We start from the raw sequence: 18373 nt of genomic DNA on the forward strand, positions 1-18373 counted from the left end.
TATAACATTGCAGGAATTGAAGGATTGGTGAACAATTCTAGAATAATTCTTTTGTTTATTGCAATTGCGTTGCAATTTGCATTCGATGAACAATTTAACGTTCTCATGATTTCATACGAAAATAGAAATGAATTATCATTGATCCCCTCAAACCCTCAATTTTATTTTCTTAATCTCAATGGTCAATCATAAGGGAATAAACTACAGAATTCCGGAGACATGATGAATGTATCAGTCGAAGCATAAGTTACTTCTGTTGAAGAACATTGAATGCAGTATACGACAGCTTCATGATCTACAAAAAGATCCAACTACCTGAGTCAAAAATTGTTCATGAATATTTAGTCTGTAATAATAATTACCGCTGTAAAGGACTCCAACGAGAGCACCAAAATCTTGCCACTAGTGAAAACGATAGGAGTCATCGAGCAATTCATAATTAACAGAAGTTCTTTCTGCGTTCTCAAGTGTAGCGATGACCAATCCATCTTGTAAATAGCTTCACCAATTCCTAAACTCTGAGCTTTCATTTTTCCAGGGCATAATATCTTACGTCAAGGCATGTCTTACCTCGATAATCACCTCATTTCCATACCAACAGAAGCAGAAAATTTGATTTATCATGCAGAGAAGGTAAAAAAGAGCGAATGGAAATTCTGAATCATTCAGTGCCATTCCTGCCAATCTGTATACACTAACACAAATAACGAGACTGCTTACTGTGTACTGTACGAAGATTACTGTTGAGAAAATATCGTTGAATGACATTGCGAATCTACAAATTAAACACGATAAATACATTCAGGCGAACAAGTTATTTTTGAGAATATTTATTTACTTAGGGAAGTAGCTTTTTTTCGAAATAATATTTCTGTAATAATTACTACTCAGTAATTCTAAGAGGAATGAAAAATGTAAAATTATTCCAAATTCTTTCCGTTGCAATTGAAAAAGAATTGCAAACTTATCTAATTTCGTAATTAAACAGTTTTGATCTTGTCTTACTGTTTTACTCATTTTTAATTAGATTGTTTCAAGATTTGAGGGCATAAGTATAGATAAATATTTAATTGAATCTCCAAAATTGTAAATAACTAAAAAAATGGGGCACTTACTGAACAATAGTCTCGTGATGACACACAGATTCTTTCAGAATTTTATTCTCCAGAGCTACTTTCGAAAGATTGAATTTTCTCTGCTCTCGCTCAACTTTTGCAGACATGTTTTCACATCTGAATTTGAAGATTTTCAACTGTGCACCAGTGAGTAGCATTATTCCAGGCACCATTGTATCATATGCTATGGAAATTATTGCCACTGCGGCATGTGCTATCACTTGGTAATAATAGATATACCAATAGACATTATTTGAACTGTAGTTCAATGGTATCCAAGCTTTGAATGGTAACGTACGGTTGGGTATATTTTGTATTACTGATGATATTGTTATCATAACAACAGCACACTGGACAATGCAAAAATACCACGTAGCATTGTTCCTTCGCAAGATTAATATCAAATGTGATTCAATAAATTTTGTATCGATTAAAATTTATTGTTAAACGATAACGAGGTACTGAGATCTGATTAAATTTCACACTGTGATTTCGAATAACTAAGCAATTGTTCATTGACGAGAAATTGGACTTTAAATAATAGAAGTTAAAAATGAAAGATATATATTTCACGAATATATCATATATATATAGAACATATATTTCTGTTCAATATATATGTATGTAATATATACGGCCAAGACCCACCTGATACGATTGTTAATCTTAGCTTGAATTCTGTCTTCCTCTTGACTTTGACTCTGACAAACGTTGTCATTCAGCATTTGAAAAATGTTAATAATATCTTCCCGACGATTCACCACGTTAACTGCTTTACAAAAGACATTTCCAGTCGTGAGAAGCATAAATGACGCACTAACCATCTCCTCAATATTTCCAAAATTGTGCATTGCCTCGACAAATTCCATGAAACCGAATAGATAGATAACAACAAGAATAATAAAAGTGTAACAATTGTATAAATGTCTCTTCAGTCCCGATGACCATGTCAGGGGTCTCCACAACCCACTCGCTGTGAAGATCGTAAAACTGTGAGGTAGAAAATCCATGTCCAATGAGAGAATTCGGAATGAATACTTTATTCATCTCGTGTCTTCAGTGAACTGTTTTTTCAAGGAAAAAAACGCAAGAAAGTCTTCCTGGAATGGTAGGAAATTGTCGTTCCTGGGAACGGACATCGTTGTTTTTAATAAATAAAGAGGTGCGGATAACTGGTCTAGGGCTTTGTAGGGAGAATTGGAGAAACGACCTATCATTATGGCAGACGATGCGGTCGATATGATTGACTCCTGAAATTTGATGCATCTGTTGTTGTCTGGTTTATTTCTGTTCTCGATTGGCTATAGCACCTGTCGAAGAGGACTTCACCGTGACGTGGTCTATTTGAAGAAAATTATTCGAAGTTTGTGTATTACTTTGCTGCAAAATCCTGCAGACTTCGAAGACTAGTAAAGAGCCACAAAATTGTTAAATAAGTTGTAGTGAAAAATGTTGAAGATGGTTTGAGGAGAATTTTAATGAAATACTCTAGTGGAAAAATGAAGATTGAAAATTCCTGCAATTAAAAAAACTCATCAATAATTTTGACTTCATAGAACATCCGAGAAATCAAGAAGAAGAAAATAAACTGAAAAAATTCTCAGCGGTTCTATAAAAATTGAAAATTTGAAGGGTCTCTTGGCTTCTTTCAATTCCTATCCATAAAATATTGTTAAATAAATGAAAGTAAAACCGTAAATTTTTTTAAATGATTTTGGAGCATTTTAACATTCTATTATAACATTCTAACTTTAGTCTGGGATAATAATCAATAACATGTGTAATAAAATACCCTTTATTCGCTCTAGTATCGAGAGCATCTGAACAAAAAGTGGAAAATGTAGTTCGTTGGCTATTCTCAAGGGCTTATGAAATCGAAAAAAATATCAGGGCGGCGATTAAATCGAAATTAGGACACTAACTAATCGAGTAACAACCATAGAGTCACAGAAGCTGCTACTAACACCCTGTATTACTGCTGGACACACCGTCGGCCAAGCAGATGACGCTATTATCCCCAGTAAGCGATGTACTGACGAATAAATAGTGGTGCCCACCCTCGTCATGGGGTCCGCACCACGACTAGTCTGGGGTCTGGCCCCAGACTCTGGGGTCGACTAGTCGGTGATCCCTCCAGATGAGTGAAACTCAGTGAAAAATGGAGGGTTCATTTCATTTTTCATTCAAGAACAGTTGACATACAATAAATAGAAAAATACAGACGTTCGCCAGCGAAAATTGAAATTATGAGAGCCAGACAATTTCATCATCAGAGTACGCTCAATTTACAACCTTTTTTACGATCCTTCAAGTGGGCAGCAGCGATTTTGGAGAAGACAGGGCGCTGTAGAAGACTGTAGGACATTATAAACATTTGCAGGGCTTTTCTCTCTAGACATTGAAGACCACTGGCGAAGTAATTGTGAGCGAGCTCCAGGGGAGTGCCGAAATCACACTCGTCCGCAGCTATCGTCGCCAGTCTCTCTATTTCTTCAATTTTCGAAATATATTCTTTTTTTGTATCATTATCCTTGCTTTCCAATTTCCCCAAAATCCATTTAAATTCACCTGGAAGAAGAAAAAAAATGTTTAACGATCTTTTGTCTTACAGTGACGTGATGTATAATTTTTTATATTAAACACATCGATCCTACAGATTCAATTGTTTGTCAAAATCCACTTTGTCAATTAAATTGTGCGAGAAAATATAAAAAAGGACATAAATATTCAGTCCAGTCAAACTAAATTTGACAATCATTGTTTCCCAGATTGGCTCTTCATAAATAAATAATGGAAAATAAGTTTAAAAAATTGAGGTTGTCAAACCCATTTTTGTCCAGTGAATTTTTTTTTCAAATTACAAAATGGTTTCCAATTAATTAAAAGTAAACATTCTTACTTTCAGTAGCTACCAGATTTCGATAGCCCAATTGAGTTTTTTTGTCATAAGGTACAACAATTCCAGCCCCATGAAACGTCTTTGTAACCGATTTTCTGTTTCTCGATCGCATGTTCAACGAATCCAGTTCCAAACTAATGTTATGGGTCTTAGCGAATTGTTTGACCTTTCGAGAAAAAAGGGAGATGCTGGATTTCTCGAAAGGAGAAGCTTCTTTCAGGCGTTCTTCCGCAAAAGCTCTGCAAAATAGTTGAAGGTACAAAATTATAATTCTAGACCTAAGATATATAAAAAAAAAAATTATTGAAAACTGGAAGAAAATGTAGAGCGCTCCTTTACAATCACAATTCTCTTGAAAAAAGGGATTATCGTTTTTTCAACGAAAAAAGTAGTCAATCGGAGGCTTTAAGTCAAGACGATTCTAATTTTCAATTAAAGTTTATGTTGAGTAATGATTTTAAAGTTCTTAAACGAACTTTTCGATCAGAGACGTAATCAAACGTCTAATACGATTCTTCATTCATAAACTACTTCGGAATTGGAATACTTTACTAATAAGTAATTTGAATCTACGATTATCCGGGTGCCTGCTTTAATGAGCATTTTGGACAGTAATCATAATTAATTTACTCACGAAACCGCGCCAAAGATAGTCTCAGCAACGGGTTTAATTTTGCAGTCCACGTTTGCTGCATTTTTAGCCACAAAAACAGGTAATTCATCGTCTTTATCTCTCCAAAAACCAAAATGCAGTCCTTCTTTGTCATTACCTTTCAAAATTGTCTGGAAATGACGAAAAAATTATTATCCGTTGAGTATTATTCCTCCCTAATTGAACTTCAATAAATCGTTACGACCGTAAATAATTACCTGAAACTCAGGTGGATCGTAGAAATATCTCCAGTGTCTCAGGTACTTCTCCTGATCATCCGGAGAGAATTTCTCAATTTTTCCACATAACACATCGTAAGGACCAACTAGTTCCAGTCGAATAGCCTTTAGAGCTGATCCTGGAGTTGCAGGAGACAGCGAGCAACAAAATTCGTAGAACATATAAAAATCTTCTGGCATTTCCAGGAGGAAAATCTCCTTGATCAACTGCTTCTGGTCGTCTGGGACTGAGTCTTTGTATTTCTTTTCGTCTTTTGTAACGTCTTCCTTTGGCCCTTTATGTGGTGAAGGCATATCCAAAGGTTTGCTACCCTTATTCTCTTGTGAATCCATCAAGATGGATTCTGAAGTCGTCGTTTCAGGGGACTTGCGGTCGCTGAACGTTTTTTTCTCTTCATCTTCTGATGCATCATTCGATGATGATGAAGGCTTCTCTGAGTCCGGAAGATCCTCTTCTTCGCCTGAGGACAAGGAAGGAGTTGGTGATGTTCTACGTTGATGCTCAGGACTGGCTTTTGGAACTTTAACTTTAGTGGGAGCGGCTTTCGCATTTCTCTTACGTTTCTGGGGCTTTGATGCTATTTTAGTAGTCGATGGCTTCTGAAAGAATAAAAACAGGGATTTAGATGATTATCCGTAGAACTTTAGTTATAAGCACTCTACATTAAATCGGTAAGACACTCGATGCTGGAGTTTTGATCTTAATTTTTCTATGAAAATATCCCCATCTGACAAAAATTTTAGGAAAACAAATATTCGAAAATAGAAATAATTGAAGTTGTTACGATTTTTTTTCTTTTTGTTCCTTCCATTGACTGCGTTATCTGGGAGGAGCTTTAAGCTCATGAAAAAGCCTTCAAAATGGAAAAATAAACTGAAGATTATTTGTGTCTCGTACATAATACTTTTATTAGTTGAACCCGTTTCACAAAAAAACTCGGTTTTTACCATTAAATATGAAAAAAAAATATTGTTCCTGGTATTTTTAAATAAAGTGATGAGAATTTTTCCACCAATACCAGTTTTTTCCATTGTTCTATCATTCATCTTCGCCATAATTTTTTAAAGAAAAAATTCTGGAATTGAACAATCGAAATACGTTTTTTGAAGTTATCTTGTGGATCTAAGAACGTTAAATAAATAAAAAATCCCTCAATTATCGATATTTCCCCATTTTTCATTTTCCATTAATTCTGTCTAATCATCACCTTAAAAAATGAGTCAACGATCTCCACCATTAGCTTGTTTGACCTGATTCCCAAAGTAGATCTGATCATTTATTGTAAAAACCAAATCAATAAAAACCTGTGTGTTTCCTGGTGGATGTTTATACTTTTGGTGATGTTCAGGATTCTTTCGATAACATTTCGCTCCGTACTGACAGGGGATCCTAGGATCCTTCTGGAATACCTTCAGAGGATTCGCATCATCATCTGCCATATCCGAATATTCTCAGTCAACAATGGGATAAATAATTCAATAAAAACACGAGAATTTGCTATTCTGATATCCAGATCGATCCTCGACTAAAAAACCGCGAAATTGTCTGATTGAGGTTATGCGTAACAGTAAATATGTCGTACTCACTTAACCACTGATAAAGTATGAAGAGAGAGGTATCGTAAAACCTCGATATCGCAAGCGAACGCGACAGTCACCTTGACCCCCATCCCTTTTTATTATCCCTATACCGGTTCTTGACAAGGGCGGGATTATTTTTAAAATTGTAAAAATCATTAACTCAATCGGAAAATATATTTCCTTAAAAATACGAACATAAAGGAAAACCACACACGCAAAAATTATTTATTTACTTTCTCCTCCACCGCAATCTTCCCCTACAATCGCTTATTATCACGAATTAATGAACTCGTTGAGAATAAAAAAAAATTGATAAATACTTTTTTTTTGTCAATTACACATGTTTTTTAGAGAGAAATTAAACAAAATTAATCTTCTCCACTGAGATTTGAACGCTTGGCGCCTGAAATTACTAAATGGCGTTGACGAGTTGCGCAGTGCTTCCCATTCCCACAAATGGACCAATCAACTTACAGAGTCTGAGGAAAATATCACATCCAGTGGAAATTTTTCGGAGGGAATGAAGGGAATAGAATTCGAAATATCCACGTTATCTCTTCCGAACACTCGAGGGCAATTTTTCGTTCCAATCCCGCCACGATACACCACAAAGTATTTTTATCATAATTCCAAGTGATTGACAACACCATAATGTTCTCGAGTAAGGTAAGAGATGCACGGAGCCCCAGGGGATACTGTTTTGGATGACAAGTCCATGTTTAAGGCATGACATTGATCGAAAATTAATTTTTAGGTTATGACACGCGTGTGCCACCAAGTCAGCCGGCTATCTCCAAGATTTGCGTCTGGAGTTCCTGAAAATACGAGGATTGAAAAAAGTGAGGAGAATCCTTATCTAGAGGATTTGTCAAGTCAATTCCACTTGAGTTTGTCTCCTTTCAAATATATTGCGCAATAAGTTAGAATTATGAATGGATTTTTGCGGAGGTCATTGGAATTGCGCATTTTATGATGTCAAATTTTCATTTCAGCACTGAATCAAGTATCTTTGTTGGGCAGAGTTGGTGCAGATCCTCAGAGGAGAGGAACTGAAGAACATCCAGTGGTTGTTTTCTCACTGGCAACTCACACTAATTACAAATACGAAGGAGGTATAAATTTATTTCCCCTGAGAACTATTTGTTCATTAAACAATTCACTTAATGTACCTTTACAATAGGACCTCAGCCATGGCCCAAACTTAAGTCTTAAATTTTTTGTCTTATGTCGACCATTGCAGTCCAGTGCAATCCAAAAATTCAGAAAATGTAATTGTTTGGTTTTTTTAACAAAGTCTTTCTTCAATAGTTTTCACTAAACAATGAATGGATACGAATATCTCTCTCTTCAAATGTAGGTATTGTCGAGTCCTAATTATCATCAATTAAAATTCAATTAATTAATTTTTTTTCTTTTGGAGTTTTTTACCAATTCTGATGGTTTCTTCCAAATGTAGTGTTTGAAAACCGTCAAAATGTGGTCAGATTCTCTCGAATAATATCTCATGTTATTTTTTAATAAATAACTGCGAAAATAATCGGTTATATAGAAGGACGAGATGAAAAGAATGTGTAGACAGCATTCAACGAGTTGAAAATTTGACAAAGATCAACCTCATTATGTTTGATAAGGTTGAAACCCATAATCAACTTCCCACTATTTTGTTGTTCTACAGGAGATTATGTTCAGAGAACAGACTGGCACAGAGTCTGCGTCTTCAAACCCCATCTTCGCGACTCAGTCTACGAATACCTGAAGAAGGGTCAAAGGGTCATGGTGAATGGCCGCCTGAGCTACGGAGAAATTAAAGACGAGGCTGGAAATCCGAAAGCCACGACAGCGGTTATCGCCGACGACGTGATATTTTTCCAGAATACTCAAAAGGACTACTAATAGCCAATCTCTCTGTACTTCCACCATAATCTTAAGCCCCGATCGCAATCATTTCCTGTATTTTGTTTGTTCACATCGTATAAACAATAAAAACATAATTTTTTAAAAAGCAGCGAAGGTTTTTTTCTAAAAAAGACCTTGAACGAATAGTTTTAGACAGATTATTTTTATTAGTGGGCTTCGGAGGAAGATTGCCGTGAGGGAAAGGGAATGAAATTAATCAAAAACATAATTAATAAGTAGATGAGTTTATATTTACATCGTTTGGAGTGTCTCCATAACAAGTACAATAAAATGGCGCTACCCTATAATTTTACAAGTGATATAATTTGTTTTTTACACTATATTTTTTATTCTTAAAGCCTAGAATCCATATAAACGTAATTTTCACATTTCTCGAATGACGGTCGCTTGGACTGAAAGTCCTCCCCACGATATCCACGAATCTCTCATCCATATCTCCCTCGATTCCTCATGGCCGTTAATGTATAAATTATATACAGTTTCATAGTTGAAAAAAAAAAGATAATTGAACATATACATTATATTCTCCTTAATTCTACATTAAATCTTAACTATTATGCTCTCATAAAACTCGTATGATTTGAAGAAAATTCATCTCATTTGTCGTTAAATGAACTAAATATTTCACATTTCAATGTTTTCATTTTCATTTATCCTTACAGAGATCACAGTATACAAGAAGCCAGATACAGGTTTCAATTCTATTAAATTCGTTTTCACATAGTTCTTTTCTGTTATATTTTTCTTTTCTTTCATACGCGAATAAATCGCTGTTTACGATTCACGTGGAAAAATACTTAACCTTTTAAATCACGATTTTCCATACATATTTTTTTAGCATCCAAATTATCTCATCAACGAGTGGAGGTAAACACCGGCTTTGAATTGTACCTCAGTGGCTCGACAATGTTTCTTTTTTTTTTTCTCAGAGAAAAAATAGTGAAAAAACTAATTAATAACTATAATTTTCCAGTTTACAAATTTTGAATATAAATTTTGGTATTAAAAAATATATATAATATTTTTTATATTTATATATTCATATATAAATCTAAATATAACTCTGGCCCCGGAATTTTTCTCATAAAATTCATTTTTTTCTACTGCTTTTTTTTTCATCGCTTTATAGAATTTGTCTTTATCAAATTGGTTTCTCTCTACTATCAATTTACGTAGTATGTATTGTTACTCTTACGTTCGCTAGGAGTAAAAATTTATTTACATTAGCCATGTGTTTATTATTTATCACTAAAAAATGTTATAGTCTATCATTGAAATTGCAACCTGCCGAACGTATTTGCACGCTTTTAATATCAAACAGGATGACGAAAGAAATATTAGGGGAGTTAATCCCCATGAGAATAAACGAATTAACGTACAGAATGGAAGCTCGATAACACTAAATTAAAAATTAGGGGAGGCTGGGGTAAAACGAACGTCTTAATATTTTTTAACTGTGTTAAATAGTCGACTATGTCGTTTTACCATTCCCTCGTACGTAACAAAGATATCAACTGGGCAATTTTTTTTTCATTTTCAATGAAATTTGTAGTAGCGCAACAAAAATATTTCTATTCGTTCGTTCTACCCCATGTAACCTAGTTATTCTGACGTACACAAATCATACTCATTCTCTCTAAGTGATAAGGTAACGTTCTTGGCACACATTTGTGGAAAAACTAAATGACGTAAATTGATCAACTGATGACCAGTTCTTCAGGTTCATCTCCTCTTCGAATCAATTCATCAAATGACATTTTATCGTTTCCAAATTATTTAACATAAATTTTCAAATATACAAATTGTTACATGTCTCTAAAAATTTGAAAAAAAGGATAGGACGTTAGAAAAATTTGACTCGAAGTGGAAAAGAGTGATTTTTTTCAGAATTTCCATTATTGACAAATTGAGATCATTTTCATGTCACCTTTGCTCAGATTGTTAAAATATTTTTCCCCGTCTTATTTATTGCTCAGCAATTGTATTAAATCAAGGATATCATGAAACATTTATGATTCCAAATTTATACGTTTATCGTTTTTTTTAATATTTAAATTTTTCACGTTTTTTTCGAATTTTTGAAGACATGAAACAATTTGAGCGTCCGACTTGATAGAGAATTCATTATAAATTGTCTAAATTGTATTGAACAATCAACTAATGCAGACAGATTGAGCGAATATCAGGGAAACTATGAATGAAAGATGGAGAGAAATCTATTTCAAAACTAATTCATGGAAAATCGATAAAATATCACGGGTTGGATAATAATTGTGGAAAATCCAACTGGAATCTCATACGGTATTGCGGAACGTAGACTAAACCAGATCATTGGGTTGTTTTTTTAATTCAGAGGTGATGTACCGAGGAATTCTTGAGAAGAAACATTTTCCCGGTTGACATTTTCCCCTGAATCTCTTCCTCCTTCACCTTCGAATCCTTATCCTGTGAAGAAAAATCTGTTTTCTTTCCAGCGCTCAAGAGATGCTTCAACATTTTCGGTTCTATGGATCAGTCTTATCTCGATATGAATTTCCATCGAGATCCACAAGACGCGAATTTAAAACGTCATGAACGTTCATCAATGCTCATTTCGTTGACAAACTCTCCTTGAGCTTCCAAATGAACCCAAATTAAATTCTTCGTGATTGGGTGTCAGAGAGAGAATAATTAATTAAATGCGACCCACCTACGTAACATTTCGTACGTTATAGGGACAAGTTAGGTAAAATGGTCATGTGTGGATTATTCCAGGCAAAAATGTTTCGATTTTCAACAAAAAATGTTTGTCATATTACTTTCTTCGCGATATTTCTTTAGGAATCTGATTATGTAGATCATAATTATCGTAAGAATGTAGTACGTATGCATAATTGTTTAAAACTTCAGAACTCTTTCATTAAATATTTGATAATTAAAACAATAAAAATTAAAAAAATTAGCCAATAATGACAGTTTTTTTCTTAAAAAATGTAAGTGAATAAAACTTTGCAAAATGCTGATTCATAGCAAAGATTTATCTTCGATAAATAGATAATGGAAGTTTTTTGCAACAATGTTCTCATTTTTTCATAACTAATAATAAAAAAATTAAATTATCATCTTTTATCACAATGAAAGTTCTCTCGATTTTTTGCAGTTTAGTAATAATTTGGTTCTCAAGAGTTTGTGATCAGATTGAAAAACTCTTTCAACCGAAATGTGTTGCAGATTTTTAATGTTGATTTTTGTATTACACCAAAAATCGCATATCTAATTTTTAAAAGTCAAAGATAAATTGATCTACATAATCAAACTGCTGTCGAAAAATAGCGTGTAAAATTCTAGTAAAACTCTCTCAACACTGAAAACAACGTCAAAAGTATCTCTTCAGCCCCACTCTTCCCAAAACGTACCAAAATATCAACTTGAACGTAACAGCGACGATTGTCAAGCAACAGTGAGAGTTAAATCGTTTTATTTCTAGTCGCTGTTAAGTCTCACGTCACTTCCTCTCTTCCGGCTCTTGATTAGTTTTAACGAGATTGTAAGCGTGGCTACGATATTTCGCTGGTGGATCGAGAAGTGGTAGAGGTTGTACATGTGACTGTTCACACGAGGGTTGATTCATACTTGACATTGAGAGATCAGTTGGCATGTCAACTTCCGGCTCTATGCCATTTGATATCGAGTTATCCTCATCGGGCTCGGATTTTATTCTCATTTGCTGACGAAGAAGGGATATATTCTTGATATTCTTCAGTTCAGTTGGATTGCGAAGAAACCTGAAGAAAAAAATTATGAAGATGAATAATTTGAGTTCATGTTTTCAAAATTCTGAAAACTATACAGAGAACTGTCTCTATAATTCAGATAGTAAAACAAAAAAAAAATGTAAAAAGAAAATGAGAAGCGAAGAAAACGATGAAGAGGACTATGACGGAATTGGTGATTCAACAATTAAATTCTCAGTAATGTTGAGATAAAAATTAATGAAAGTTAACAACGTCAAGTTTTAATTATTCCGAGATGCATGAAAAATAATACGTTCTAGTCCATGAAATAATCAATCGATTCTCCAGTGGCGATCAAATCAATTGATCGATGCAACAGCCGCATTAAAGGAATTTTTTTTTATGTAGCTAAACCCGTTTCGAGGATATACTCACTGATAGCAATGACGTTCTCCCTGGACTTTCCTCAGTATGTTAACTCTGTAGTAATAACGCAATGCTCTGCTCATTTTATCGTAATTCATTGATAAATGGTTCTTCTGGATTCCCCAGAGTCTCGCCAGTCCGGGGGGATCGACTATTTTGAATACACCGGTTTCTCGGCTCTTCCAGGCGATGTAATGGGTGTATCTCTGGCTGGGGTCGTTCAACAGTTGTTGGAGGAAGTCCCATAAAAGTCTTCCATCTGTTAAAGGACAAATGTACGTGAAAAAAAGGAATTTGACGCTTGGAAGTTGTGAATACTGATAAATTTGCAATTTAAATATGAGCAGGAAAAAATACCGATGCGGGGATTTTTGCCAATATTTTTCAATGATAATTAGACATATTTTCGAAAGGATAAAAAAAGAAAGCTTGAATTATAATAATAATTAAGCATGTTGCGAAATCCTTGAAAATGTTCGATGTCTGATAGATATTTCCTATTATTATGATACGTTGCAGCTAACTTAATTAAGGTTTACTTATCTCCATTCAAATTTAAAGACGATAAAATAATTGAGTATTTAAATTTTCAATTGACCCTGATTAAGTAATCGATGCTATGGAATTATTAACTGATTGATAAATTAATGCGGCATTTAAATGTTTACTTATGACTAATTTAATGAGCGTAAAATTGTTGAGTAACATCGACTAGTTGACAAAATTTTAATTAATTTAGAATTGACGATTGTTCCGATATCTGATAGAAGGACAGGAATTCGGTGTTAATTGAAATTCGTTTATTACCATAATTCAATGGACGTTATTTTTTCGATGAAATGAATATTAAGAATTATCTAACATAACTACAGTTAATGTAGTTATTAATACCACGAAAAATTATTTAGAAAAATAATTTTTCTACAATTCCTCTGACACAAAATAACAAACTCATTTCATTCCACCACTTGAAGCCTCAACTTTAATTCCCCCCAAGTCCCACTAGATTGAAATAATTAAGAAAAATACAAACTTGTATTAGGTTCGGGTGAGTCGTTGGGGAAGAATTCTCGTGCATTAGAGCCAGGCCTAAAGCCCCCAGGCGTAAGTGGCATCAATTGGGACGTTAAAGTGGGACTCGGTTGGTCCTTAACACAAACTTCACTGAGCCTCTGTGCAGTAAGTGCTGTTGGTGTTGCTGGTGGACTTGTACTCCCCTGCTGATTATCCTCATCAGAATCACTCTTGTAAATCTGCGTATGGCCATTCTCAGTATGACCCGGTGACCCAGCTTGACTGTCCACCGATGGTGCTGGCGATAGTGTCACAGAATTAGCTGACATGAGTGATGCTAAATTAGCGGCATATGGGTTCTCAACCCACGTTGGTGTTGGTGGATGAGAGTGTGGACTCAGTGGATATGCCGATGGTCGTGTGGGTGTCACTGGACTACTGGGTAGACATCTCTGGAGTTGATTAAAATCACGTGCCAACATACCAAGGACATTGTGAAGTACATCACCAGCACCTGGACATCTCTCGCCAAAATCAGATTTTGTGAGAAGACAGAGGGCTTTGCCATTCATTTGGAACATATCCATGTCAATTGATGGCAATTCGAATTCTCGTTCTGCCCAGCGGAGAAACGTTGTCACATCATCGCGAGACCAAACACGTGGATCTGAGGCTATTTCGAATGGAGAGGAAAAAAAAGGGAAATTAATTGTTGTAGAGATATCGTTGTTGCGAGGGTTATTGAATAATCATGAAGGGAAGATAAATTGTCTGCGTTTAATTTGAATTTAATTTGATTGAATGAGTTAATCAAACAAATAGTTAGCCACCTATGACTCCTCCACAAATATACTATGCCACAAATAGAGAGAAAAATGTGGTAGAATAAAGGGATTATTTATTTACTCAAATACTCCGTATTTTTCAATAGAATAATCATGACCCTGCGATAAGCTCTACTAAGACTTGGAATTCATCGCAGATTTCGTCGCATTTCCTGAATATTTCATCCAACTCTACTCGTTATTTGAATTCATCTCTTTCCATCGATCTAAAACCCATTGCAGATGACATCAATAAAATCAAATTCAATAACATATTTTAGAACGAAATAATGTCTCTTTTCCGAAGGAAAATTTCTCCATCTCGATAATAAATTCCCTCTCAAAGCGAGAATTCAATTGAAAAAATGAAATTCTCGTTTTATCTTCAATATTTTTCTCTCTCTGTGTATGTGTATGAAGATACTGGGGTCGAAACCCCAGTGTCGGTCCCTGTAATGATCTCCGGATGTCATGAACACGGAAATTTTCCGTATTCCATATGATTGACCTCCTGGTACCTCTGAAGAGGTAAAAAAAAAACTCACCGAGACTCGATGGCAAGTGGTTTTTAAAATCCAACAGTGAGCCAGATGATGGATGGGAAGTGGGTGGAAAGCTCATGGTTGGTCCATATCGCCACAGTAGATCTGTGGGACTGAAAGGCAGGGATATCCCTGGTGGGAGACGTGAGTCCATTCCCGTCATGCCGCCAGCGGCGGTGACTGGCGGTAGTTGCGGCAATTGGATCGTCGGCACTAGTTTCATAACACTTATGTAGTCGCAGGTATCAGCACGTGCTGGAAAAGAAGAAGAAAAAAAAAATTAAATACGAAGAGAAATTTTTTTTTTTTAAAACATAAACATAAATAATGATCATAGAAAATGACGTCAAGGAAAATACAGGTGAAACAATAAATGACTAGAATAAGACAATTAAGGAGTCAGTGTATGCACCGGTATTTCCATGTTATCGCATCGAATAATGACCTCGTTATCAGTCGAATATAAAAAGAATAATCGGTGACAAACGAAATAACGTTTGAACGCTTTTTTTTCATCGATGATGATGGGAAAGGGTAGAACGTCAACTGAATTATCATAGAATGTGAAGGTCTCAGAGTTTATAAGAGGTAAAACAAAAACGACGATGGTGCGAGAGAGGCGAACAGGAAGACTGGTATCCGTTCTCCGTTCCCGGATTTGCATACCATATTTCCATCGACGTCGAAGGCGCTTCCGCTTTAATACGAAAACGACCTCCAACAGGAAGAAAGAGCCAAGAGAGCTTGCCTTTTAATCGTAACAACCTTCGATGTGTTGTTTTCGTTTTAAACGATTTTTATTGAACATTATTCATTGCATTAACATCAATCTTTTCTGAATACGTAACGATGGATATTTTTTCACGTTCTATTTTCATACTAATGGTAATATTACTTGATCTAAAGAAAGAATAAAGAAAGAGTTATTGAATAAAATGTGTTAACGCTCGTTGCGATATTTCAATTTAATTTCATGTCTGGAAATCTCGAAAATTCAGTTATGAAAACTCTAATGAGAATATTTTTTTTGGGTTAAGAGTTCATAGGGTCGGCACAGGGATATTTTTAAAAATAGTACATCAAAGGAGAATATTAATTAATGGAATGATTTACTGAGTAATGTCCTAATAATTTTAATTACTAAAATCATTAAAATTTTTCACGTTCTATTTTCTTCCTGAGGGCAATAATACTTCATGTAACAAAAATAATTGAGTTATTGACTGAAAAATGTTAAAGTTCTTTGTGGTATTTTGATTTAATTCAATTTTTGAAATTCTTGAAAATTCAGTTATGAAAACTCTAACAAGACTATTTTCTTTTTCGTTGAGAGTTCATAGACTCATTACAGAAACACTTTGAAAAATAGTCTGTAAAATGCGAAAATTAGAATGCGAAATTAAATTAATGAAATAATTAACCAAGTAAAGTCGCAATCATTTTTGAAAATTTCTGTGTAGTCATTAGCATTAAAAATCCATTTAGGGCAGGTGTTCGTGTACAGAAATTCCTTATTTTTTGTACCGACCACCATAAGCCATTTTAAATATCAATTTGATCCCCACACGCAAAAAATTACTGCAAAATTGAGGGATCGAATACGAAATATGAAACTCATTATCGGAAATTCCGTCCCCTCGAATCGAAAAATTCGGAAAAAAATCTACTAATGAAAATAGCAAGAAGACTCAATTAATAATGGATCCGACGATAAACGCTAGACCATCACCATCGGATTGGCCATGACGTGGAAGATGGCAATTTCCTGGTGCGAGAGACAACGGCACATCGACCTTCGCGTGCCGGGAGTCCGCCTTCTTCTCAGTGCCCTCTCTTCCTCACTTTTTTTTTTTTTCATTCTCCTCCTCTCAACTATACATTGCCACCGCGCCTTCCACCAAACGTTCGCTTCTCACTCGTCTATTTCTCTCTTGCACACGATAAACACTTGCTACTCCTCTCATCCTCTTCACTGGATTTACCATTCCAGTGCCTCCTCTATCATCCTGAAACCTTTGGCTCGGGGAGGCCCTCCGGTCGCCTCGACTCTTACGCAAGAAAGGTAACAGACCAGATTCCCCTGTAGCGGTTCCGTTCCCCTCTACTCGTGTCTTGCAATATACAAGTTGAAACTCGGGCGGTTTTTTGCATTGAACATGAATTGCCTACGGCCATTGCTCGGGTCAAATTTGCTAAACTGTCATCATATCAAAGCGGAAAACATATTTCTGAAAATTTTCTCCTCTGAATAATTCAGGGTTAAATTTTTCAAGACCTTTCCCGCATTTCACTAACAACATTATTATTATTATTGTTATTATTACTATTAAAAGTGCGAAATATATGTACATAATAGTAGCCATGTTCATTCTGTGAATTTTATCAAAACACAAGAACCGACTTCGATGTTATGACCCTCTTATTTTATTATTATTTACAATGATTTCAAAACATTTTGGAAATATTTTAAAAAAAAACTATCGTCTTTATTCCTTTCCGCTTACGTTTTTTGTGTCATTTGTTTTTCCTGACATTAGTGTCATTAAATTCCAAAGTATTGAGATACCGTCCACATTTGAGGAAAAACAGTGGTTGGAAGTTTCTCCTGGAAGAATATTCTTTCTCCCATTGAAGAAAAATGATTTTTCCCTATTTTCTGGATTATCATTCCTTTTAAGTTTCCCCTTCAGCTTTCGGTATCGCGTAATCTAGGGAAGACGAAGAATATTGTTCTGGACCTTTGTAGAAAATTTCAACAATTATCAAAACCATCACCACAAGAATTTTCCTATCTTCATCGTAAAAAAATAATTCCGAGTTTATTCCAGTGACAGCCGTCCACTTTATAGTTTTTGGTTAATATCTTGTAATCTAAGGGAGATAAGAGTATTTTGATTGAGACGTTATTTGTAGATTATCTCGAGGGGAACGAAAAAAGTTATTATAAAAATTACGATATCTTTCTTAGATTTTATGATATTTGACAGAAAATGCTAAACAACTCAGTAGGATCTTGATCTTGTATCGCTTTATCGTATTCTCTTTCTTCTGATGTCATGGGACTGATGGGGCATTACTTTAGGTAATTTAACTGATTCGTCTATAGCACACTACGCATACTATTTACCCCCCCCCCCTCCTGTACCACCGAGCCATTAATTTTTGCTTAAAATTAGATAAAAAAAAATTGTCTGAATTCTAACAAAATCATCTTTTCGTAGTCCTCCGTTTTGCCCCCCCCCCCCTCTTCCTCCCTACAAGTCTCAAAAGCCTTACAATACATTAATGTTATTATTAATACAAAAAACATAAATAATACTAACATAAAATATATATATATATATACGTATATGTATTGTAAAAAATGTTTTATCTTTCCGGTAAATTTCAAATAAAACTGCGACCCGATTCCGGCACTCGAGACTGACAATATGCGCGCAACAAGTTTTAG

At 34.9% G+C, this 18373-nt stretch overlaps 4 protein-coding genes across 6 annotated transcripts in view; 1 reads left to right on the top strand and 3 right to left on the bottom strand.

Annotated features, from left to right (window-relative positions):
• Window positions 1-154: 154 nt before the first annotated feature.
• LOC135166609 (odorant receptor 46a-like) lies at window positions 155-2259 on the bottom strand. 2 transcript variants are annotated; one of them, XM_064129028.1, is made up of 5 exons: window positions 1764-2259; window positions 1116-1499; window positions 571-775; window positions 363-518; window positions 155-295 (listed from the first exon to the last, which is right to left on the bottom strand). In XM_064129028.1, exons 1-5 carry the CDS (start codon window positions 2123-2125, stop codon window positions 248-250), a joined length of 1155 nt encoding a protein of 384 aa, XP_063985098.1. In that variant the 5' UTR covers window positions 2126-2259; the 3' UTR covers window positions 155-247. The 2 variants fall into 2 exon arrangements, with proteins under 2 accessions (XP_063985098.1, XP_063985099.1); XM_064129029.1 differs by lacking the exon at window positions 155-295 and having other exon boundaries at window positions 363-499.
• A 635-nt stretch (window positions 2260-2894) lies between these two features.
• Window positions 2895-6523, bottom strand: LOC135166607 (histone PARylation factor 1). Of its 2 annotated transcripts, none has more exons than XM_064129026.1 (5): window positions 6211-6523; window positions 4885-5502; window positions 4649-4797; window positions 4015-4253; window positions 2895-3683 (listed from the first exon to the last, which is right to left on the bottom strand). In XM_064129026.1, exons 1-5 carry the CDS (start codon window positions 6343-6345, stop codon window positions 3385-3387), a joined length of 1440 nt encoding a protein of 479 aa, XP_063985096.1. In that variant the 5' UTR covers window positions 6346-6523; the 3' UTR covers window positions 2895-3384. The 2 variants fall into 2 exon arrangements, with proteins under 2 accessions (XP_063985096.1, XP_063985095.1); XM_064129025.1 differs by having other exon boundaries at window positions 4885-5505; window positions 6211-6522.
• A 470-nt stretch (window positions 6524-6993) lies between these two features.
• Window positions 6994-8491, top strand: LOC135166615 (single-stranded DNA-binding protein, mitochondrial). The gene is made up of 4 exons (XM_064129044.1): window positions 6994-7152; window positions 7241-7325; window positions 7479-7598; window positions 8162-8491. Exons 1-4 carry the CDS (start codon window positions 7138-7140, stop codon window positions 8377-8379), a joined length of 438 nt encoding a protein of 145 aa, XP_063985114.1. The 5' UTR covers window positions 6994-7137; the 3' UTR covers window positions 8380-8491.
• A 2129-nt stretch (window positions 8492-10620) lies between these two features.
• LOC135166608 (ets DNA-binding protein pokkuri) overlaps window positions 10621-18373 on the bottom strand; it is a 31591-nt gene continuing 23838 nt past the window's right edge. The window contains exons 2-5 of the mRNA XM_064129027.1: window positions 14926-15177; window positions 13576-14229; window positions 12552-12801; window positions 10621-12167 (exon numbers count right to left, since the gene is read on the bottom strand). Of these exons, the coding sequence (XP_063985097.1) occupies window positions 11888-12167; window positions 12552-12801; window positions 13576-14229; window positions 14926-15145 (1404 nt within the window). The 5' untranslated portion in view covers window positions 15146-15177 and the 3' untranslated portion in view covers window positions 10621-11887. The remainder of the gene's footprint in view (window positions 12168-12551; window positions 12802-13575; window positions 14230-14925; window positions 15178-18373) is intronic.

The sequence above is a fragment of the Diachasmimorpha longicaudata genome, chromosome 10 (genome assembly GCF_034640455.1).
Source record: "Diachasmimorpha longicaudata isolate KC_UGA_2023 chromosome 10, iyDiaLong2, whole genome shotgun sequence".
In the NCBI taxonomy this organism is placed as follows: Eukaryota; Metazoa; Arthropoda; class Insecta; order Hymenoptera; family Braconidae; genus Diachasmimorpha; species Diachasmimorpha longicaudata.